This window comes from Macaca mulatta, chromosome 9 (assembly GCF_049350105.2).
Source record: "Macaca mulatta isolate MMU2019108-1 chromosome 9, T2T-MMU8v2.0, whole genome shotgun sequence".
Taxonomy (NCBI): domain Eukaryota; kingdom Metazoa; phylum Chordata; class Mammalia; order Primates; family Cercopithecidae; genus Macaca; species Macaca mulatta.
The window spans coordinates 139,465,792-139,489,924 of NC_133414.1; the positions used below are offsets into that span (position 1 = coordinate 139,465,792).

At 49.1% G+C, this 24,133-nt stretch overlaps 1 protein-coding gene across 2 annotated transcripts in view; it reads left to right on the forward strand.

The window, feature by feature from the left end:
* Positions 1-24,133, forward strand: part of DOCK1 (dedicator of cytokinesis 1) — a 549,533-nt gene that overhangs the window by 510,314 nt on the left and 15,086 nt on the right. For both annotated transcript variants that reach the window (XM_077945604.1, XM_077945605.1), the window contains exons 44-48: positions 2,513-2,599; positions 5,736-5,912; positions 7,018-7,101; positions 13,530-13,667; positions 20,426-20,571. In XM_077945604.1, the coding sequence (XP_077801730.1) occupies positions 2,513-2,599; positions 5,736-5,912; positions 7,018-7,101; positions 13,530-13,667; positions 20,426-20,571 (632 nt within the window). The remainder of the gene's footprint in view (positions 1-2,512; positions 2,600-5,735; positions 5,913-7,017; positions 7,102-13,529; positions 13,668-20,425; positions 20,572-24,133) is intronic.

The window sequence follows — 24,133 nt, forward strand, 5'->3', positions numbered from 1 at the left end:
TGGACCTCCTCCAGGACCGGTCACTGCAGTGTCTATTGTCTGTAGCAGTGCGGGCAGAACTAGGCATGTCTAACCTGGACACCCTCGCTAAGGGCAGTGGCTTTCAGAGCAGTCTGCGCCTGTTACTGTCATCACAAGCACTAACGCTAGTATTTATATGGAGTCCCTCAACTGTGGGATTTATAGGCAGTTCTTGAATTTCCCTCATATCTCTCCCATCTGGCAAGCAGATATATTCTTAGACTATAAAGAAATAGACACAAGGAGGTCAAGTGAACTGCTGAAGGGTGCGTAGCCAGTTGGGTGCAGAGCTAAGAATAACGAAAGCTCTTGACATTTTGAGCTGTGCTGAGCCCAGAGGCTATGCTTCTTCTAAATGGCCCTGAAGTCCCCTAACGGCCCCGTTTAGGTCCAGGCAGTTGGACAAAGTGTTCGGAAGCCGCAGGATTTGGTCCTTCACATGCCCCCCAAAACCTCAGATAAGTACAAAGTCTTTTGCTCTACTGGGAAGCCAGGCTCCGGCCCTACAGCAGGGAGCCCAGCTCCAAGTGCAGCGGGCTGGGGAAGCTGCCCAACAGGCCGAGAGCAGAGCAAGGTGGCTCACACCTGCACACCTGGCAAGGGGTGACTGACGTGCTGGGGAGTGAGGGCACTGACAAGGAGGAAGATGAGACAGGGCCTGTGTGAGCAGGAGCTGGCCGTAAAGCCCAGGATGGAACCCAGAGGTCCCTCTCAGGGCATATTGACATGAGAAAAAGCACTGGAATCTGTTCTAGAGGTGGATGTGAGAGGGCCAGACCTGCTTCCATTGCTAGGACAAAAACCTGAGGGAGCCGTCCCCATGGGGCAAAGGAGGACTGGCCTGGGACATGGAGGTCTTGCCTGTGTCCCTGTGGCTTCAACCAGCTCCTTCCCTTAGAAGTGTGGGATAAATGCTTTCCAAGGTCCAAGCCACTTTTCTGAATCCTTTTTTTTTAATTGGAGACAGAATCTCGCTCTGTTGCCCAGGCTGAAGTGCAGTGGTGTAATGTCAGCTCCCTGCAAGCTCCGCTTCCCGGGTTCAAGCGATTCTCGTGCCTCAGCCTCCTGAGTAGCTGAGACTACAGGCACCTGCCACCACACTTGGCTGATTTTTGTATTTTTAGTAGAGATGGGGTTTTGCCACATTGCCCAGGCTGGTCTCGAAGGCCTGAGCTCAGGCAGTCTGCCTGCTCTGGCCTCCCAAAGTGCTGGGATTACAGGTGTGAGCCCCCGCGCCTGTCCAGTTTTCCGGAATGACTGGCATCCCATTATCCCATCTGCTTAAGTCTAGATTCCTGTTGACAGACTCAGACTGCTCGGTGACCCTGCAGTGCAGGGCGGTTGGAACGGCAGAAGATTGTTGCCAGCTAGACAGTATAAAAGAGGCGGTAGGGTAGGGTTTCCAGTTGACCCCTGCGATGGAGTTTTTGTGCAATCCCTAAAGAGAAGTAGAATTATATTTATTGGCTTAGAACAGTTTCCTGTGATATGTAATACATTATTTTACAAAGAACACCGATAAATGATGTTTTTATTTAAAATATGCATAGATATACTTTTTAATACTTAGTAAGAAGTCTTGAACAATAGATACTAAAGCATGTAGGTTATCAGCTTCAGGTAGGGGATAGTTTTTCCTCCTGCTGTTTCCATATCTTTATGTTCTCATGTAAACATATTAGTTACGTCAAAACTTTGTTTTGTTTTGTTTTTTTGTTTTGAGACGGAGTCTTGCTCTGCCCCCCAGGCTGGAGTGCAGTGGCGTGATCTCGGCTCACCGTAACCTCTGCCTCCCAGGTTCATGCCATTCTCCTGCCTCAGCCTCCCGAGTAGCTGGGATTACAGGCACTTGCCACCACGCCCGGCTGATTTTTCGTATTTTTAGTAGAGACGGGATTTCACCGTGTTAGCCAGGATGGTCTCAATCTCCTGACCTTGTGATCCGCCTGCCTCGGCCTCCCAAAGTGCTGGGATTACAGGTGTGAGCCACTGCAACCGGCCACGTCAAAAATTTTTAAAGCTTAAAATACCAACTGGTTTTATCAGAACATCAGAGGTCACTTGGATTAAATCCAGTCTCCCAAACACGTGTTTACCCCTTTTAGTTTCTTAGGAACACTGGCTAATGTAAGACTTCTTTGGAGCCTTTCTCAAAATCTCTTTGGTCATGAGGGGCTCCCCATGCCTCATTTTGGAGTGTACACATCTTTCTCACTCACCTAGTATACCTGCATTGTCATATACCAGAGTGGTGGACAGTGTTGGCTAGGGGACAGCGGATACTTTGATGTATCCTGAGGGACTGTTAGGCAGAGCGTGGCTTGTGAGGTACTACCTGAAGGCACACGTGCCCTGTGCTGAGCACCACAGACCCTGTCCTGCTGAAGGACCTGACTACTGTGGAGTTATTCTGTAAATCCCCCTTAAGGCAGAGCTGTCCATCTGCTGACATCCTTCTAACCCGTGTTGTGTGTGTGTGTTTCCTTTGCAGAATATGTGGATCGAGAGAACCATATACACAACTGCATATAAATTACCTGGAATTTTAAGGTGGTTTGAGGTCAAGTCTGTTTTCATGGTAAGGATGGCCCCCACCCCAGAAGGAATTGTCCGTTCCCTTCCTCAATACAGTCTGCCACGCCTTCTTCACCTGCTCATGCCCCATGGCCAGTGTGTCAGTGTGCACACAGCAGACCCTACAGTTCACGTAACCACCCTACCTGTTCTTGAGAGCATCAATATCTCCTCGCCCATGCGTATTCATATTCTAGTGGAAATGCTGTGTAATCACGACCAACTCTAGCTTATCAAAAAACCAGAATGAAGATTTCATTTATTCTTACAGCATATTTAAATTCAGTCATAGCTGTGCTGTTTGACAGTGCTTTCTGTTAACCAAGTGAAAAGCTTAAGACAAATTGCAATTTAGATGAACTTTTTTAAAGATATTTTTTCCTGATGGTTTTATTGCCTTTTACGTGACAAACAACTATTAATTAATACTTCTTGCCCATTTCAAGTAAGAATAGCCTGAGAACATACCCCTCCCTGACCCTTTTTAAAGAAATAACGATTTCCACCTCTCAGCAAAGCTGAACCTTGCTTTGCGATGGGACCATTTCATTTACATGAAACTCACATTTGCAGTGAGCTATTGGACAGTTTCATTTACATGAACCGGAGTTGAGCAGCAGATTTATTGACAGTATTGAAATGTCAAGGCCAAGGCAACTGGCAATATAAAAACATCTGATTGAAATATGTAAGTGTTTGTTCATGTGTCTCAATGCCTTTTGTTTTCCCCCAGCAAGAACTCACTGAGGGGGGTGGTACTTGCCATTTAGTTTTCAGTGAGTCCCCCCGAAACCCCTGATTATTCGTCTCTAGGATTTGGCCGGCACCTGTCTGCCCAGCTGCGTGTCCAGCGCCGAGCCTTCTCCTTTGCCCACACCAGCATGAGCTATGGGCAGCTATGGGCCATTCTCTTTGAGAGGTCGCCTGTGGTCAGAGCCACCTCTTTATACTCGAAGCACCCAGGGCTCTTCGCCTACCCCTCCTGGGGGCACTTTCTGCTCTGGAGTTCGCTTTCTGTGCCCGTAGCAGCCAGGCAGCCCCTGACAGATAGAAGGCTTTAGGAGTTGTGTGTCAGGTGGTAAAAATGCACCGCCTTTGCTGGGTCCCTTTGTAGCTGGTGAAGCACTGTACATACAAGAAACAGAAGAGCAGGCCCTCCACCTAAACAGGCCGTGATCCTCTTAATCACCCTCTGCGCATGAGCCCTTTGTAATCGGGGCCTGCCAGCCAGCGGCTGCCGGATGCAGCAGCTTAGGGAGGTGGAGAGGGGAGCCCTGAGCTTTCGTGAGGATGCAACTTCTCCTCAGGTGCGTTGGCCATTTTGAACAGACTAAGAGGCCAGGAAGGCAAATAATCCCAGAATGGCAGGACTGACATCCTGCTGCCAAACCCTGGTGCCCTCCTTATGCCACTTGGGACCAACACCCATGGGATATCTGTAGGAGCAGCAGCTAACCTTGTTCCATAAAAATAGGAAGGATTCTTTCTTAGCACAAATGAGATTAGTAACAGGGAGTTAACAGTCAGCCCAGGTGGAATACTGCCCTGGAGTGTGCATTTGGTGAAACTGTGCCCGGGATGAAATGTAGGGCCTGGCAAAGCAAGTTGTGGGTTCAGGACAGCATGGCTATGCCTGCTGTCCAGGACACCAGACAAGGGGCCCTCTCAGCAGTGTGCACTTGGCTGGCCACACCCAGTGTATCACAATCTCCCCGAGGCTGTCCCTCCATCAGTGCAAGGACAGTGACATCGGTGGGCAGAGAGCCTCTGTTATCTCCACAGCCACCTAGGAGTGCCAGTCTGGGGTTGCTGATGGACAGAATGGCCCATTCTCTGTTCATCTCTGCCCTGCCCCACCCCCAACTCGCAGGCAGTCCCCTGGAGGCTGCAGCAGGAAGAACGCCAGACATGAAGATACCCAGAGCTCTTGGGCACGGGTAGGGGCCCATCACGCCTCCTTTGGAAGGAGCAAAGTTATTGCCGGGGTCACCCTGGGACGTGGTCCCCGTGGCCCAGCGTGAGGAGGAGGTTTGGTCTGCTCAAGCAAGATCTGAGGGCAGCTGTGGTCCCTGCCTTAGACCAAGCCAGCCACGTTGCCCTGGCACCTTAGGGCTGAGCTGGAGGGCACTGGGCTGAGACTTGGCCAGGCCAGGCCCTGTGGGGCCCTCAGAGAAAGAGGGTGGAGGTCTCTGAGAGACATGCACTGGGAGCCAGGAGGACAGATGGTCAGTCCCCTACCTCCAGCACTGACAGTCTCGTTAACCATGGCAGGTGTGCAAATGAGGCCTGTGAGGGCAGCCTGAGTGCTCCAAGCAGCCTTTTCCTCCCAACCCCGGGGGCCATGAGCTCTCTTTGTTGTTGTTGTTGTTGTTGTTGTTGTTGGTTTTTTGGAGTCTCACTCTGTTGCCCAGCCTGAGTACAGTGGCACAATCTCGGCTCACTGCAACCCCTGCCTCCTGGGTTCAAGTAATTCTACTGCCTCAGCTTCCCGAGTAGCCAGGATTACAGGCATGCACCACTACACCTGGCTAATTTTTGTATTTTTAGTAGAGACAGGGTTTTTCTATGTTGGCCAGGCTGGTCTTGAACTCGACCTCAGGTGATCCACCCACCTCAGCCTCCCAAAGTGCTAGGATTGCAGGCGGGAGCCACTGCACCTGCCCATCATTCCTCCTTCACATGATGGTGTGTGGTGCCATGGCAGGGCCCTCCTTTGCCTTCCCTAACTGGACAGGTAGTGCAGGCTGCCCGGGCCTGGATTCCTCAAGTCCCGAACGTCTCCCTCTGCACAGCAAGCAGAGAACAAGAACAGAATTGGAAGTCTCTGTTCTGAAGCAGGTGTGTTCAAGCACCACTCAAAGCTGTGTGTTTTCCCGGGATGACCACATGTGTGCATAGCCACGTGCACACACAGCCCCCGCCCCCAGAGCGGAGCAGCAGCTTTGCTTTGTTCCTTTGGAATTTTCATCTATGAGAACAAACAATAATAATAAAATGCCCAGCTGCCCAAAAATTCTGTTTGGAAGAAAGGTTCATGGAGGAGCAGGAAGCCTGCCCCAGAGCACGTGGCTCCTCTGGTGAGACCCCGGGAGTGGAGGCAGCCATGGGGCTGACATGTGGGCTCTCCTCTCTCCTTGCAGGTGGAAATCAGCCCCCTGGAGAACGCCATCGAGACCATGCAGCTGACGAACGACAAGATCAACAGCATGGTGCAGCAGCACCTGGATGACCCCAGCCTGCCCATCAACCCACTCTCCATGCTCCTGAACGGCATCGTGGACCCAGCTGTCATGGGGGGCTTCACAAACTACGAAAAGGCACGGGATCCACCAGCTTGCTCTGGGCAGGCAGTCCTGCCCTGGGACAGACTGAAAATTCCAAAGTCCCCAAAGCCCAGAAACGCGCCTGGTCTCATTGAGCAATCTCAGCAGTGGCCCAGCCAAGGCCAGGCAGCAGCAGCCAGTGGTAGCCCTTGAAGGCTGCAGCAAAGTCAAGGCCTGAGCCCCTGGCAAGGCTCCCCTGGGCATCCCCAGACAGCCAGGCTGGGCTTATCTGTGCCCAGGCCTCCAGTGGCTTTTGCAAGGTCTGGGATCTTAAAGGCCAAAAGATAAAGTTAAACAAAAACATCAGAATATCAGGACTAGGGAGGTAGCGCTTTGACGGTGGAGGGGACCTGGCCTGCTGGTCTCCCTGGATCCTAACTCTGTAGGAATGGGTAGAAGTTGAAGGACACAGGGTATATCCTAGACCACAGGCCTGCCCCTGCCTGTGTTTGTAAATGCAACTCTTTTGGAACAAGGCCGTGCCTGTGTACTTACTTACCGCCTGAGGCTATTTTCCTGACACTATAACTGGCGAGTTGAGTAGTGGCAGCGAGTAGTTGTGATAGAGACCTGTATGGTCCACAAAACCTAAAATGTTTACTGTCTGGCCTTTCACAAAAAAAGCTTGTTGACCCCTGATCTAGACAGAGTGAAAACTGAGATAAGAGGGGTGCTGCCTGAGAGAAGGCTGCGAGGAGGCGGTTACCCGCCCTTGCACAAAGAAGTTCGTTGCATTCAGGTGTAGGTCAGGCCTGGGCAGGTGCAGGGGCTGGGTGGGGGGCATGGGCATGTGAGTAGGTGAGAGGGCTGTATTCACTGCCATCCAGCAGGACCAAGCCACCAGGTCAGCTATGGCCTTCTTGGACCCCAAGAAGCGGGATTGCTGCTGTAGACAGCCCATTAGCTCCACTTTCAGTGTTTGCCCTTATGGGACATTTTGTCCTGGGTGCTGCAGAGGGTGTGACCCTAGGTCTGCAGTGAGCTCCGTGTGGATCTGTTTTATGCACAGCTCTATTCTCAGGGCCTGGAGCACAGTAAGTGTGCAAAAACCTGTGTTTGCTGAGCAGGTGCACTGAGTGACTCTCCCTGTCTCCACCAGGCCTTCTTTACAGACCGGTACCTGCAGGAGCACCCTGAGGCCCATGAAAAGATCGAGAAGCTCAAGGATCTGATTGCGTGGCAGGTAAGGTGTCCAGCGAGAGCCATGCATGGCTGGAGGGAAGGAAAGCTAGGAGGGTCTAGGCTCAGCACACACACCAGCCGGCATGGAGGTCCCTGGGCTGCAGTCATGATGCACATGACTATGATTGTCCCTGGGTGAACCCACCCACTGCTGTCATGATCAGCTCGGCTCCTGGGCTGCAGTCAGGAATTTGAACACCCAGAAAATCATCTCTTGCAAAGGAACAAGGTCTCTTTCCTCCCCTTGGTCATTTCTGCCAGCTGCTGGAAAACTCTTTCTCTGTCTGTATTGATAGAACATTGAGGTGAGCTCAGTGCCATGAAGCCTTGAGCTCTAGCCTATGCCAGGAAAGGCGCTCGGGCCAGTGCAGTCCCTGTGAAACGCACGTAGGTCAGAAGCTGCGGTGCACCCTCTCCCTGTTCGTGCACCTCTGGCAGTGGTGCGTGTCCTCATTTGTGTTTTCCCAGCTGAAGTTGTGCATGTTATTTCACTGTTCTGCTCATGCTCCTGAAGCCTCTGGAGCCTTTCCCAGAGGGCCATCGTCTTGAAAGGGGTTCAAGACTCTGGGTGCCTTGGGTTCAGTGTCAGAACCTAGCAGATGTGTCTTTGCTTCTCAGAGCCTTCCTGAGCCTGAAGTGTAGGGGTCATCAAGAGCCCGTACTTACAGGCACTTGGCCGGCACCTGCCTGCTCTGCTGCTTTAGGCCACTGCCACTTTAGGCCTCCGTTTCTCATGTGGGAGGCGAGGAGGCTGCTGTCCCTGAGGTCTCGCCACACTGTGTAAAGAGAGTTGAGGGAGGTGGAGGCAAAGGCCTGCATGGGTTTGGACTGGGTGTCATAGCTCAGGCCACTTTGCTAAGCTGGGGTCCTAGGCTCCCAGTCGAGGCCCAGAGATGCTGTGCAGTTGATCTGTACTCAGTCCAGAACAGGGCAAGATACAAAATTCACCAGGCGTGGTGGCGCATGCCTGTAATCCCAGCTACTTGGGAGGCTGAGGCAGGAGAATCGATTGAACCCGGGAGGCAGAGGTTGCAGTGAGCCGAGATCATGCCGCTGCACTCCAGCCTGAGTGACAAGAGCAAAACTGTCAAAAACAAACAAAAAAAAAAGAACAAGGCAAGGCTGTTCCTCTTATGAGACTTCACTGTGAGCAGGTTTGTTTGTTTGTTTGTTTGTTTGTTTGTTTGTTCTGGAGATGAAGTCTCGCTCTGTTGCCCAGGCTGGAGTGCAGTGGCATGATCTCAGGTCACTGCAACCTCCTCCTCTGGGGTTCAAGTGATTCTCCTGCCTTAGCCTTCCTAGTAGCTGGGACTACAGGTGTGTGCCACCATGCCCGGCTCATTTTTTTTGTATTTGTAGTGAAGATGGGGTTTTGCCATGTTGGCCAGGCTGGTCTTGAACTCCTGACCTCAGGTGATCCGCCTGCCTTGGCCTCCCTAAGTGCTGGGATTACAGGCATGAGCCACTGCACCAGGCCACTGTGAGCATTTTTATTCTGGCATCCCAGCGGGGCCTCCTCTTAGTGGTTTCTCTGCTGTCAGCACATTGGCCAACGAGACATCTCAGAGTGGAGCAAGGCTGAGCTTTGGTTGTGAGCCAAGATACGAGTCCTTTTAAATTTGTGTTTAGATGTATAGGACGGGTTGGATTTTTATAATTCTAAGTACTTATATTGTTATACAAACATAATATATGTTTTATATATATATGTTATAAATAATTGTGATAAAATGTAAATAACAAAATTTCCCATCTCAAACATTTTTAAGTGTCCAGTTCAGAGGCAATAAGTACATTCGCATTGTTGTTGTACAACCAGCACCACCACCGTCCATCTCCAAAGCCTTGTCGTCTTGCAAAGCTCCAACTCTGTACCCATTGAACAACTTCCCCATTCCTCCCTCCACCCAGCTCCTGGTCACCACCATTCTACTTTGTGTCTCTATGAATTTGCCTACTCTAGATACCTTATATGAGTGGAATTGTGTAACACTGGTCCTTATTTGTCTGGCTTGTTTCTCTTAGCAGAATGTCTTCCAGGTTCATCCATGTTGTAGCGTGTGTCGGAACTTAATTCCTTTTTAAGGCTGAGTAATACTCCATTATAGTGCTGGACCACAATGTGTTTCTCCACGGATCTGTCGAGGAACAACATGTGGGTTGTTTCTACCTTTTGGCTGGTGTGAACAATGCTGCTGTGAATGTGGGTGTACAAATACCTGCGCAAGTCCCTGCTTTCAATACTCCCATGGTTTGGGGTATACACCCAAATTTAGACTTGCTGGCTCATGTGGTATTCTGTGTTTATTTTTTGTGAAACTGCCAAACTCTTCTACAGTCGCAGCACTATTTGACATTCCCATCAGCAGTAATGCATGATTCCAACTTCTTTGCACCCCCAACAAGACTTGTTATTTTGTCTTTTTTTTTTTTTTTTTTGAGATGCAGTCTCGCTCTGTCACCAGGATGGAGTGCAGTGGCGTGAGATCTTGGCTCACTGCAACCTCCGCCTCCCAGGTTCAAGCGATTCTCCTGTCTCAGCCTCCCGAGTAGCTGAGACTATAGGCGTGCACCATCATGCTCAACTAATTTTTGTATTTTCAGTAGAGTAGAGTAGACAATGTTGGCCAGGATGGTCTCGATTTCTTGCTCTCATCCGCCGGCCTCAGCCTCCCAAAGTGCTGGGATTACAGGTGTGAGCCAGCGCTCCTGGCCTGTTTGTCTTTTAAATAATAGCCGTTTTAATGAGTGAGAAGTTTTATTTATGTGTATATATAAACAAAAATTAAGAGGGAAGAAATCAGACTGTCACAAATCTGTCTGCATTTGAAATCTGCATTTGGAATTATGGTTTTGAAAGTCCTCAGAGTTTGACTGAAAGGGACATTGTTGGCCAACTGTGGCTTCTTTGCATGGAATGTAAGCCTCATGTAGACAGTGTCCCTCTGTCACTAAAAACGTGGGAGTTTAAAATTGTGAATGCTTCCATTTCAAATGTTGTAGATTTTGTACTAAAGGGTACGAAATTCAAAATTCCTCTGCAGGCTATAAAACTATTGCTATACAAAAACTAGTTTGGTCTGCAAAAGTTCTATTGATTTTTTTTTTTTCCTGTAAGCTTTTACAGCAAATTGGATTTTAAGAGTTTCAAGTCCTACAGAGGAAAATAATTTGTTCCCCAGAGAGCAGCTTTATGTCAGCACCGTGTCATCATTCCTAATAACTGTATTAAAGGATGAATGTTAAAGCAGGTCACAGGAAAGTTAAAAGAATCAGTTTTCTAGTAACTTCGTTGTATCAAAGAGTGGTGAAAAATGCATATTGCAAACATCACCTGTGATTTTGCATTCATTTGCAAATGTTTGGAAAACCCATGTCTTGGTATTGGCAGCTGAGTCATATGTTCATTAAAAATAAGAAGTTTGAGTTTATCAGAATGCTTTGTTCTCTTTTTGTGTATTAGTTCATCTGGTTTGGTTTTTTCCTGAAACTCTGTCAGGGCAGAGTGAGGCTTTTCTCCTGGGAGCCCCAGGACTCATGTGCAGAGTTTTCATCACCGATGTATAATAAGCACAGCTCCAATGCCCACAGTGGTTTGTGAAGGTTGGTTACTACGTCCCAGACAGCTCCTCCTCAGCCCTGCTTGCTAACTCAGAAACAGAGGATGGGCTGACCTGCTCCTCGCTGGATGGAGGTTGCAGTCAGGGTGCACGCTGCGAGGTGCCTCCTCTAGGTTCGCAGCTGGCACCAGGTCATGAGTCCCTTTCTCAAAGGCACAGTTCCATCTTTCCCCATACACAGCTGTCATTGTGGAGCATCCCTGCCGAGTATCCAAAGATAAATCCATACAGTCCCATATTAAACTACTGTGATGTGTACGTATTTCTCTTTTGAAAAGTACAAAGATGAAAGGCTGAACTCAGCCATCATCCCCAGCTGATGACAAGCATGACTGTTGTGTCCAGGGGTGGTGCTCCTGGAGCACTGAGCAAGGCTTCCAGATGTTCTGCGCTGCTTTCAGGGCATGAATCTGCGCAGGGGACAGACAGGAGCAGACTTCAAATACGGCCCATCAGGAGGGCGCCTTTATAGCGCAGGCAGCAAGCTCGCTTTGATCAGCTAGAGGTGTGACTTAGGGAAAGTGCTCTCCCAGCTCTGGGCTCTGAGAAGCTCTTTACGAATGCAGATTCCTGGGATCTGCCTACAGCAAATCAGGGATCTGGAGGTAGGGTTCAGGAATCTGCCCGAGACACTCTGATGCTTAGCCAGAGTGGAACCCACTGAACTACAGGGTCTCCAGAGACCATTTAAGACCCTCGGTCTATCTGTATGTTAAGTGCCTTGTGCGTTGGAATGTGTTTACTCAGGGCATCCTCTTACCTTCTTTCATTTAGAATCACACCTGCAGTTCAGCCCCACGTAGACATAAAACGGGACCAGGTCTGTCCTCTAAGAAGGTTATTTCCCATCAGTGTCAGGAACTGTTGAGAGTCATGAATTCTCACACCTTCTAAATTTCACCTGTCAAATTGCAGTTCGAGCAGCACCAGTGACCTAAAGCAAATGGTCTTAACTGTCATCTAGCAAGAACCTTCTTTGACAGAAAGAATCTGACCAATTAAGAGTTTTATCACACCACCATCAACACCAACAATAGCAAAACTCAGAAACTAGGTTACATTTTATAGTCTGAGAAAGGCCCACCCTAAATCAGAAATGCTTTTAGTATCTAGGGTGCCTGTGCTTTCACCTTGCCACAGCGCCTCCACACATCCCTGCCTTTGCATCCAGAGAGAGACACAACACATTCGACATCCCGCCAAAAGTTGTCCCAGTCTGCCTGCGTCATCCCCCAAGGCGGAACTCAGGAGGCAGAAGGCTGACAGTGAGCATTTTCTACTGCTGGCCCTGAGTAAACTGCGGCTAGCCCCGGGGAAGCTGCCATCTGCACAAGTAATTCATAGGGAATATTAAAACAACCCATGTATTTTGAAATCTCTCCCGCATGCTGTCGTTTCGGTGATAACTGGCCAGAAAGGCCTGACGTGTGCCTAGCGTTTGGGCCCAGCTGTCAACAAAACAAACTTTTGTGTCGGTGCAACCTCAAAGCAGGCTAGGAGGGCTGTGAGTGAGGAGAGCACTGCTACTCCCTCCTTTCCTGGAGCATCAAGAGAGGCAACAGCTGCGTGCTATAAATGGTAACCAAATACATTTGATGCGTTGATTCATCTTGATAAGATTTCTTGAATTTGCTCACATGAAATTCAATTGTGTACTTATTATCGTTCATACTAATAAATCTGCTCATTTAGATTGGTGTTCTGTCCTATTAGGAAAATCTGTTTTTAATCAGTATTTTGATTTAATTATAAATTATTGAGAGGAAGCCTCTTAGCTTGATTACATGGAAGAATGTCTAACTGAGTCCGAGCCCTGGCGGGAAGCGGAGACCAGGGACGTAAAGGAAGACTTTTGCTTCTCCCGCCCCCAACAGCAGCAACTCTGGTGGGTCTCTGCAGCTGGGAGAATGAAAATGTCTCTCTTAGAACGTTTTTAAAGGTCAGCTTCATCTCCACTCTCGGAAGTGAAGTGTTGGCATGGATATTTTGTGACAGCAGTGTCGGCAGAGAAGCGATTATTTTTAGTTTTAAAGAAGAATAAATTTGGTTTTCCCTTCCAAAAAAGGAATACTTTTCAGGACTATAGATCACATGTAATTACCTTTTGGAATAGGGTTCTCATAACGGCAATATTCTTAGCTAAAAAATGTTTGCACTCTGACATGACCCTTTGCTAACAGAACAAGTTACATCTAAACAAATTCGAGGTGCAGCTCTTCCCAAACTCAACTGAAAAGCACAGATTAAGTCTATTCTGGGCCGGGCGCGGTGGCTCAAGCCTGTAATCCCAGCACTTTGGGAGGCCGAGACGGGCGGATCACGAGGTCAGAAGATCGAGACCATCCTGGCTAACACGGTGAAACCCCATCTCTACTAAAAAATACAAAAAAATTAGCCGGGCGAGGTGGCGGGCGCCTGTAGTCCCAGCTACTCAGGAGGCTGAGGCAGGAGAATGGCATGAACCCAGGAGGCGGAGCTTGCAGTGAGCCGAGATTGCGCCAGGGCACTCCAGCCTGGGAGACAGAGCGAGACTCCGTCTCAAAGAAAAAAAAAGTCTATTCTGGGAAATTGATTGAGTAGCCATGGTGTAGGGCGCACCACACTGGACACAGTCAATTCAGAACACGAATGGTTTTCATGTAACCATTCTGGTCTTTGGTGGTAATGTGCCTGCTGGTGAATTGAATCCACTGGTTTGATTTGGAAACCAAAGCAGATCATTTTGCCAGTTCCCCTTTCCCCAGGTGTGCGTGGCTCCTCCTAGATCATTATCCAAGAAATAAGGAATGTCAACCTCTGTATTTTCCAGATTCCTTTTCTGGCCGAAGGGATCAGAATCCATGGAGACAAAGTCACGGAGGCACTGAGGCCGTTCCACGAGAGGATGGAGGCCTGTTTCAAACAGCTGAAGGAAAAAGTGGAGAAAGAGTATGGCGTCCGAATCATGGTAAGAGGGTCGTATGGGTAGTACTGCAGGAGAGTGGGTGTCTGGGCATCCCACTGTTGAACTAGGACAAGCTCCCAGAGCAGAGGAACTCACATGTGCACATGGTGCCTGCTTAGGAAGTGGGATGTGAGGGAGCTCAGCCCCCTTGAGCAGTCTGTCTACCAGCAGCTCCGCAACCTCCTTTCAATAACCGGAAATGCCAGGGCGAATAAACATTCATGAATTTCCTTGATAGCCAAATGCCCCCTCACCTGCTGTGAACACGGTCCAACCTTATTGTTGTAGAGCAATGGAGAAATCTCACAGCGCCCAGGCAACTCAGCTGGTTGACAGTGCACACCTACAGTCATATAATACACACAAAGGGTTCGGTCATCCACAGGGCAACAGCACTCATCATGGCCCGTGACAGAGGTGGCCCAGCCCAAAGTTGATGTCGGAGGATCATGGCCATCAGGGGAGAAGTGACGGATGTCTGGAGTGTGAAATTATTAGCAAAGATTTACCTGTTGTAGGAAGGGGTAATTGATCTAGACCAAGGAGGATAAGCCAGATGTGGTCAGGGGAGGAGATCAGGAAGACACTGCCTGGAGAAAGGAACTTCCTCAACAAAGGCTGAGAGGCAGGCGTTTGAATGGCAGGCCAGGGGCCAGTGCAGACACAGGCATGCTTTGGGCAGAAAAGAAAATTCGGAGTAGACATGGAAAGGCATCCAACCTCCAAGAACGAGGGATGCCAGGCTGGGGCAGGAGGCTCTGCTTGGGATGAAGGGCAGAACTGAGCTTTGGCAATGAGTTTATGGAAGGTTTCGGAGGAGAGGCTGGCATCAGGAGCAGGGTGGAGAGCAGCTTGTGAGTTTTAATGATGCAAAAGCCTTACAGTTCAAGTCTTACAGCCCACTTGAGACCGTCCCCAGGAGCCATGCCTTAGCAGATGTGGGGGCAAAGCCAGGCACCGTGAGTCAGAGTGCTGCCCTGCCCTGCAGCTCAGAGTGCTGCTTCCATCTTTCCTCAGCCTCTGGGAGCTTTGCGGGGCCTACACTGTCTGCCCAGGCACAGCAAAGGGTCCCCACTCCCCACTGTTCAGGGATGGGGGGCAGTGTGGCACAGAGAAGCAGGAAGCTCTCTTCTGTCTACTGGAATTCCATGCCTGCTGGCACTGAGGGGGTGTGCACAGGGCTTCAACTCCCCTGCAAAAGGAAGACGAGCTGTGGGAAGTCGCACTGCCTCTCCCAGATAACATACAGCACTTTCCTCTGCTCCTTGAAGACCAGGTGTCAAGTGGGGTGTGCCATTTTGGCTTTTTTCTTGGCCCAGGGCGGCCTGTCCACCAGTCCCTGAAGTTCGCAGCTGCTCTCTGTTAAACCCTCTTTTCCTTCACACATTGATCTCAATAAGCAAACACTAATTTACTGCTTCCCACATGCCAGGGACCTTCCTAAGTGCTATATAGATACTCAGTTGCTTAATCTGCTGTGTGAAGCAGGCATACTCTGTGAAGCAGGCACTGCAGTCATCCCCATTTTACAGTCAAGGAAATGGGGACATGGGAAGGTAACTAGTTACACCCTAGCACATGGCAGACCCATAGTTCAAGCCCCATCCATGTACCTCCCGGGTCTGTGCTTTTAGCCCCTACTCCAGGGGCTAACATTTGGCACCACAGAGCTTCTACGCCTCTTTCCCACATGGTAGGAAATGCATATGGGACCTGGACAACACCTGAGAGAAGGTAATTTGGCTGTGATCACACTGCATGCCCTCCCAGTCTCCCCACCTCTGCCGGGCATGACTGAACCTTGTTGCCTCCAAGCCTAGGGCCTGGTGTCCATCAGATGAGAGGTCCCAGGCCCAGCAGGGCTTGAACCCAACAAAGCCAACATAACACAACTGCTGCTCTGAGGTTGCAAACTCAGCAAGTGGGAGTCTAGAACTGCCAGCCCCGCGTGAGCTGCTGCAGGTGAACAGGCATGGCAATCAAGGCGCTCTCCTTCAAGGCTGGGCTGGAGGACCCTTTGTGCAAGTCAGGATGCTAGAGTAGTGCTTGATAGCTTCAGAGCCTGCAACTCATTACAATCAGAGCTGAGTGGCAAGAAGCGTTTCGGAGTGCGTCACGGCACATGGAAAGTTGATGCCTGTATTCTTTCTAAGAAACAAACACTTGTGAAATCTTGACATTTTTTTCCTAAGTGAAAAACTTCCTCTTTTCTCAGTCATTTAATGTATATTTCAAAATCACAGAAAGCTGTCTGGCTCACCAGACATCCTGCACATCCCTTTCTCTGCCACGGTTCATGAGTTCTGAGTGTTCTTGCTTTGGGCACAGGTGGAGAAAGCAAGGGCAGGAAGGTAAGGTGCCGTGTGGACTGCGGTGCCGTGTGGATTGGGGTGCCGTGTGGATTGGGGTGCCGTGTGGACTGGGGTGCCGTGTGGATTGGGGTGCCGTGTGGACTGGGGTGCCGTGTGGATTGGGGTGCCGTGTGGATTGGGGTGCCGTGTGGATTGGGGTGCTGTGTGTCCTTGGCTGGAGCTTATTTCCAGCACATCGTGAGACAGCACCGTCTCCAGCAAACTCCCCACCCTTCTCTGTAGCCCCAGCTGGGGCACCCCTCCTAGGGGTGGGAGGCTTTTCCAGAATGAAGGTTGCATTTTCCACCCTGGGATACTTTGTTCCCTGGGCCCACCTTGCAGAGTCCTGCTCCATCCTTCGACCCCAACAGCAGGCTCTGCAAGCATCCTTTGAGCAGGCAAGGGGACTGGCAGGTCCCCCTGTCCTTCCACGAGAAATGTGGCAATAAAAAGCAGTCTGGGGTGTGCCTTTCCTGTCTTACCTACTTTGGAAACTTGCAAGCATCTTAGAGCACTTTGAAAAGCCATCTAGTATCACCCTGTTTGCAAAAAGATGGATTTTAAAATTTAAAAATAATCCCATAGAAAAGAGGTAAACCATTTTGTCAATGTTTCTGAGCCAGCTTAAGCCATTGAAAGAGAAGATGTGGACGCCCTCCGACTTCTCGATACCCAGGCCCCTCTGCCACTCTGCCTTGGCTTTCATCTTTCCAGTCCTGGGGCTCCAAGGAGCTGCCATTCCCTGGATGACAGCTCTGCAGCTCAGCTTCTCCTGACCTTTAGGGAGCGAGGCGTGCAGGGCCCTGGGGATGAGCCCATGAGCATCTTCCACGTTCAACATTGAGCCCCGTGCCCTCACCGGCCCACAGCACCACGTTTGACATTGAGCCCCGTGCCCTCACCGGCCCACAGCACCAGGTTCAGCATTGACCCCCGCACCCTCACCGGCCTACAGCGTGCAGGAGGCATGTGTGTTGGCCTTCAGGCTTGTGAAAAAGAGCTTTAGGTTTCTTACCAAATCTTCATCTACCTCTTCAAGTCCGATTAGGAGCAGGGTAATTGACCCTGGTTCTGCACTCTCTACTCCCGTCCACCTCATCACTCCAAACACCATGGAGAGCCATAACCCCAACATGCCACTGTCCCCCTCTTACCTCCCCACCTACTGTCACAACACCCACTGGCCACCCAGACCCGGGAGAGACCCAGCAGTCACCCTTCCTCCCTCAAGTTAGTTCTAGCCGCGGTATCCCCTGGTGGTGCTGGGGTTCACCCCACCATCTTTGCCATCACAGTTGGCCCCTGACCTGGCCCCCAGCTTCCAGGATTTCTCCTCTCGCCTTCCCTCCACAGCTGCCAGGGGGACCCATCCCAGTAGTTCTCTTAACTGGGATCCGTGGGACCCCGGGGTTCCTCAGAGGCTGCTGGGAGGGGTGTTGACTGGGAAGCCTCAGCAGGAGCATTAAGCTTCACCTGTTCCATGTGCTAGAGTTCCATGGGGAAGAGAAGCAGTATGGCATGGCCTACAAGAACAGCCAGGGACCAGGGTTCTGTTTCAGACGCAGAGCTGATGGTGCAGCTGTGTCCTTCAGTCTTGTGGCCTCTGAGGGCCGGCCAAGATTCTAACACCACACTTGCACCCTCCCTGCTGGGCCTGCCCATCTCCTGCCCGCGCCCCCAGCCCCTCCTCCCCAGCCTGCCCTCCGCAAGGGACAGTGTGTCACCCTCTGTGGGATTTCAGGCTGTAACTGGCATTTGTATAGCATCTGGAAAGGGACATTCCAGATCACGATGAAGTGTGCCTGCTTCTCTCCCTTGCTCGCACAGCACTGGTCCCTGTGATTAAGTTCAGCCGACCCCCTCAACCCAGCCCATTCCCATCCAAGATTCTGGGCAGTAAACGCCTGTGGCTGGCTCAAGGTGGGACGTTACAACTCAGCTGGGAGGGAGACAGCGATGTAAAACTCAGGGTCACTAGGCAGGGCCGGGGGTCGCTCCGGTCAGAGAACTGGAATGAGAGTTTGCTTAGGCTGTGAAGACAGCAGCAGCCATCAGGGTAGCGAGCCCTGTGGGTGTCCCTGGCATCATTTCATTTAGTCCTAACGCTGGCCCTCTGGACGGGAAGGACTGTTCCCTGTGTGCTCAGGAGGAAGCTGAGGCTCGGAGTGGCTCCGGGTTTTATGGAGGGTCACACTGTCAGTGCCAGGGCCACAATTCTAGCCTAGTTCCAATATCCCCAACTCCTACCCACCAGCCCTGCTTTCAGTCAGTGTCTGGCCCTGGAGTCACACCTGCCAGGACTGGGTGAGACTCTAATGGCATCAGATGGAACAAAAGTAAAGCCCTGAGGTCTTGATTTCTAGAGGCTCTGCTCAATCAAGAAGGAATTATGAGGCAGACCGCCCAGTAGAATCCATGGTTGCACCCAGGGAGTGCCCTGCAAATATGGGACCCCGAGAGTACCCTCTGTCCTTCCTTGGCGGGAGTCATCCTCCTGCCAGCCCCCTTCCTTTATTCCTTGAAATCCATACTCACACATCTCAGCCAAAACCTGAGGTCACCTTCTGAGATTAAGTATAGGGTAAGGTTTTCACAATTGGGGATAATCCCCAAGGAACCATTTCCCTTTTAGTTTCTTCTAAAGGCAGAGTAATTACAATGGACATCTCCATGGAGCTATCCCCTGGCACCATCACTGGTGCCTGGTCAGTCCAAGACTGACCAGCTCCTCTCTGCTGGCAAATCCCAGCTGCACATCACTCAGAGCCAGTGGTCCGCAAACTGTGGCCCCCGGCCTGGTTGTGTAAATAAAGTTTTGTTGGCAGGCGGGCCATGCTCATTCATTTCTGTATTGTCTGTGGCTGCTTTTGTGCTGTCGTGCCGGCGTGTGGTAGTTTCCACAGAGACTACCACACAAACCTAAAATGCTTACCTGGTCCTTTGCAGCAGGGGGCCCCAGCCCCCAGGCAATGGACTGGTACCAGTCTGTGGCCTGTTAGGAACTGGGCCCACAGCTGGAGGTGCGCGGCGGGTGAGGGAACATTACTGTTTGAGCTCTGCCACCTGTCAGATCAGCGGCGGCATTAGATTCTCGGGGGAGTATGAACCCCATTGTGAACTGTGCATGTGAGGGATCTGGGTTGCACACTCCTTATGAGAATCTAATGCCTGATGATCTGAGGTGGAACAGTTTCATCCTGAAACCACCCCCTGCCAGTCTGTGGAAAAACTGTCTGTTTTCCATGAAACCGGTTCCCGGTGCCAAAAAAGTTGGGGACCACTGCTTTACAGAAAATGTGCAGAAAATGGGGGCCAATTCGTGCCCTTTTACGATTTTGAAGTTTTTATTATTGAAGAGATCGTTTACACATCAAATGCTGTTTTATTTGGGATCACATATTTAAGAAAGGCCCACTTTTCAGATGGTGAAGTGGTGTTATATGAATATTACCTGTAATCTACCGCTTCTGGCCTCAGAGGGCTGGAACCATGGTCTACAGCAGGTCTTCGGTAGGTGATTGGCTGAATGAGATGGGCGGGGTGGGGCTGCAGCATGGGGAAGTCAATGCCACACAGAGAGGAAGTGCCCTACAGAAATTTAGTTTCCACATCCTCAGGTTAAAGGAAAGTCCTTGTGCAGCAGCTGCAGTCCCAGATGTGCCAACATCTGGCTCGGGGTACAGGTACACTAGAATTTTCTAGCTAATTGGATGTTGACACACGCTATATTTCAAGGACACTTGTTTCAGTAATATGTCAAGAAGAAGATGGAAAAGTCCGTCTAGAGATCTTTTTTTTTTTTTTTTTTTTTTTTTTGGCACAATGCATCACTAGTTCACTACCTAGCACGTGGGAGAAGCTTTAGCAACTTCAGCGGTGGTTTCATCTACTCCACGGCATCAGTCACTTGCAGAAAGGAAACATACTTTTAATTAGGCAGCAGGAGCATCTTATTTTTGTCTACAGGAGGTCAGTCATTATGGATTCATGCATTTTGATGGCCTGTATAGTCTATCAACATGCAGAGATATACAAAATTCATCTAAAGATCGAAAGACTCTTTAATCACTCGCTAGGTGTTACTCTACATTAAACTTTCTGGTCGGCACATTCTCCTGTGGCTTTGGAATGTATTGACACATTGCGGTCTTTGAAGAAAACTGCATTGAGTATTAAAAGGCTAAGAAGGTTCCTTCCGATGCTTTCACAGTATTGGGTTAGGTTTTAAAATACTCCAAAATAATCATTGTTTTTGTCTTCCACTCAGAACAAGAACAGGTACTGTTTACAGAAGTCTAAACGATGATGGTCTCGATTCCACACTGCTAAGATCACTTTGTCTCAGGAGTCTGACCATGGCGGGCACAGGCATCAAACAAGTCTCCTTCTCTCTCTCTTTCTCGCTCTCAGCCCTCAAGTCTGGACGATAGAAGAGGCAGCCGCCCCCGGTCCATGGTGCGGTCCTTCACGATGCCTTCCTCATCCCGGCCGCTGTCTGTGGCCTCTGTCTCTTCCCTCTCATCGGACAGCACCCCTTCCAGGCCAGGCTCCGACGGGTGAGTCAAGCTCACAGCAGGGCTGGGCTGAGCAGCGAGGGCTTGGGGGATCTGGAAGGAGCCACCCAGGGCCCTGGGTTTATTTTCTTACAACTGAGGATTTTGTGTCCATCAAAATTATCTTTGAAACTGGGACCCTCCGAGACTTTCTGACCAATATTACTTTGAGGTCTTGTGAGTTGTTGAGAAAAACATCCTCTCTTTGGGTACCACTTTGGGTAAGGGTTTCATCTAATTTAGAACCTCAGTGAGTGTTCAGTCCTCTTCAGCACGGCTTTGAACAGGCTCGTCCAACCCACGGCCCACATGCAGCCCAGGATGGCTTTGAATGTGGCCCAACACCAATCCATAAACTCCCTTAAAACAGTATGAGATTGTTTTTGTGACTTTTTATATATATATATATATAGCTCATCAGCTATTGTTAGTATTAGTGTATTTCATGTGTGGCCCAAGACAATTCTTCTAAAGTGACTCAGGGAAGCCAAAAGATTGGACACCCCTGGGAAGAAGCAAGGTGCATTCCCTGCTGGCCAAGCACTTTGTACTTTTCATCTCCTGTTCACCTCCACGGTCATGCCCAGGCAGGAGCTGGTGTGGTCTGAGCATGACACAACCTGCACTGTCTACCCGTGACACCATTCTGCCAAGCCAACTGTCACAGAGTCAGGCTTTCATGATGGATGGCTGGGCCACCTTCTTTTTTTTTTCCTCCCTTCTTCATTTTTTTGGAGAGCAAATTTTTTGTTTATTTTTGTTTCTGGTGAGGTTTATTACCTTTTAAAGGGAAATGGTGTTTAAGTGAGTGCTTCTGAGAATGACCATCTGTCCCTACTTTTTAGGACACCTCTGGAAAATAAAAGGCATATTATCCTTTTTAAAAATTTTGTTTTTGAGGCAGACTCTCACTCTGCCACCCAGGCTGGAGTGCAGTGGTGGAATCACAGCTCACTGCAGCCTCCACTTCCCAGGCTCAAGCGATCATAACCATTTTAAAGTGAACAGTTCGGTGGGATTCAGTAGGTTCACATTGCTGTGCAGCCATCACCACCGTCCACCTCCAGAACTCTAATCTTGCCAGACTGAAACTCTGTACCCACTTAACAATTCCCCACATTTTACCCCCCATACCGATTAAACACTAACTTCGCATTCTCCTTTCCCCCCACCCCTGACACCCTGACAATGTCTACTTTCTTTTTTTTTTTTTGAGAGGAGTCCCCCTCTCCAGGCTGACTGTACTGGCACAATCTCGGCTCACAGCGACCTCCGCCTCCCAGGTTCAAGCAATTATTTTGCCTCAGCTTCCCAAGTAGCCTGGGACTACAGGCACCTGCCACCATGCCTGGCTAATTCTTTGTATTTTTAGTAGAGACGGGGTTTCACCGTGTTAGCCAGGATGGTCTCGATCTCCCGACCTCGTGATCTGCCCACCTCGGCCTCCCAAAGTGCTGGGATTACAGTTGTGAGTCACCACGCCCGGCCAATGTCCACTTTCTATCACTATGATTTTGACTATTCTAAGTACCCATGGGCCACCTTCTTTCTACAAGGCCACTTCGGAGATGCATTTTTGCTCTTGAGTACCCAATAGTTAACATTTATTGAGCACACACTGTGGCTCTTGCATTAGCTCAGATTATTGCAAAGAGAACTGCAATATTGGTATTTTTTTGTATTTATGAGTGGCAAGCATGTAAAGTTTGTTCTTCTCCAAAAAGAAAAAAATGTTGCATGCAATTTCAACAACACAGAAGAACCTCTCATTGTTTTACTGCCGATTTGCACAGTTTGTGTGTCCAATCCCATTTGGTTTACAATCCATCACCCCATCAAACCCGCTGGCATCTGGCCCCTTCAACACACAGACACAAACTTCCAGAGGCCCCCAAGGGTCGGCTTAACTCTGACTGCCCTTTGTTGCCAACGACTGATGTGCCCGATGGATAATTGCAAACTATCCCCACAGTTTTTCTTAACAGTAATTTTTATCAGCATCTGATATTTATAAGGCCAAGTCCATATGGAAATTCTCAATTTAGAGGTATTTAAATCATGTGTGCTTGTCACTTACAGCAAGATTGCTAAAGAAATTTAATTCAACTTCTCCCCGAGAAAATCCCCAAGCTAGTTAGGGAAAGGTTTTTATATTTCTAGGAACATAGGGGTTAGGGTGGAAATTGATGGGGAGGTTTTAGATAAAAGAGCAGTGAATTGCACATGTGAACTCGGGCTGCCAGCTCTTCCCCAGAAGGCATTTGTTTAACCTTTAACTGGAAGGCATCTTTATTACAGTCCAGATTTGTGTTCATTCTTGGGGTTACCACCCTTTGCTAGCTAACTAATGTGGAGAAAATGAGGCTTTGGTCTCAAATGTCACAGGTTATGTGCAGAATAAAGTTCATCCTGTAGGCAGTTGCTTCTCATAATGTGAAAATTTAGAACTCCACCTGCCTTTCTCTGGGTTCTTTGTATAAGCATTAGGATTTCACAACCAGGGTCTTCTCCCTGAGCTAAACAGCATCTACTAATCCTTTTCTTACCTACATTATCTCAAGTTCTGCTAAACCTAGAATAAAATCATGAAATGTTTGGTTGTTGCTTATAATAGATATAATATTTCACACCTAATGGTTATGGATGTATCATAGATCCAGTGCGAAAAGTCCAGATGTCCCCAAATGCCTTAATGATCTAAGTCAATACTGGTATATTTTATCAATCATTTTTTATTTTTTAAACATTTCATTATAGAAGAATTTCAAAGCTGAGTCCAGTGGCTCATGCCTAAAATCCCAGCACTTTGGGAGGCTGAGGCAGGTGGATTGCTTGAGCCCTGGAGTTGAAGACCAGCCTGGGCAATGTAACAAAACCCCATCTCTACAAAAAATATAAAAATTAGCTGGGTGTGGTGGTGCATGCCTGTAGTCTCAGCTCCTTGGGAGGCTGAGGTGGGAGGATCACCTGAGCCTGGGGAGGTTGAGGCTGTAGTGAGCCGTGATTGCACCCTGCATTTCAGCCTGGGCAACAGAGTGAGACTCTGTCTCAGAAAAAAAGAAAAATTTCCGATATATACAAAGTGGGCTGAATAGTATAATGAGGCCCCCATGCCCCACAGCCAGTCTTGACAATTATTGGGTTTTAACTAATCTTTTTTTTTTCAGTCTGTATCAATCATATTTTCCAGCAGATCTCAAATATCAATCATTTTATCTATAGCTATTTCAATATGAATTTCTAAAAGGTATGAACTCTTTTTTAAAACCATAACTAGGTTATATTATATAAACTAGAGTAATATAGTTTATTTCACACCAAAACTATTGACAGGAATTCCATATTATTATAATAATATATTAGTGTTAATTTTCCATTGTCATGTCTTTTTTTTAGTTTGTTTAAAGCAAAATCCAAATAAGGTCCCCACCTTGCACCTCGCACTTGGTGGATATTATCTCTTTAGGTCTCTTTCAGTCCCCTTTTCTCCCTTGTAATTTATCTGTGGGAAATCCTAGGTTGCATATCCTGTCGTGGTCCCCACCATCAGGGCTTTGCTGATAGC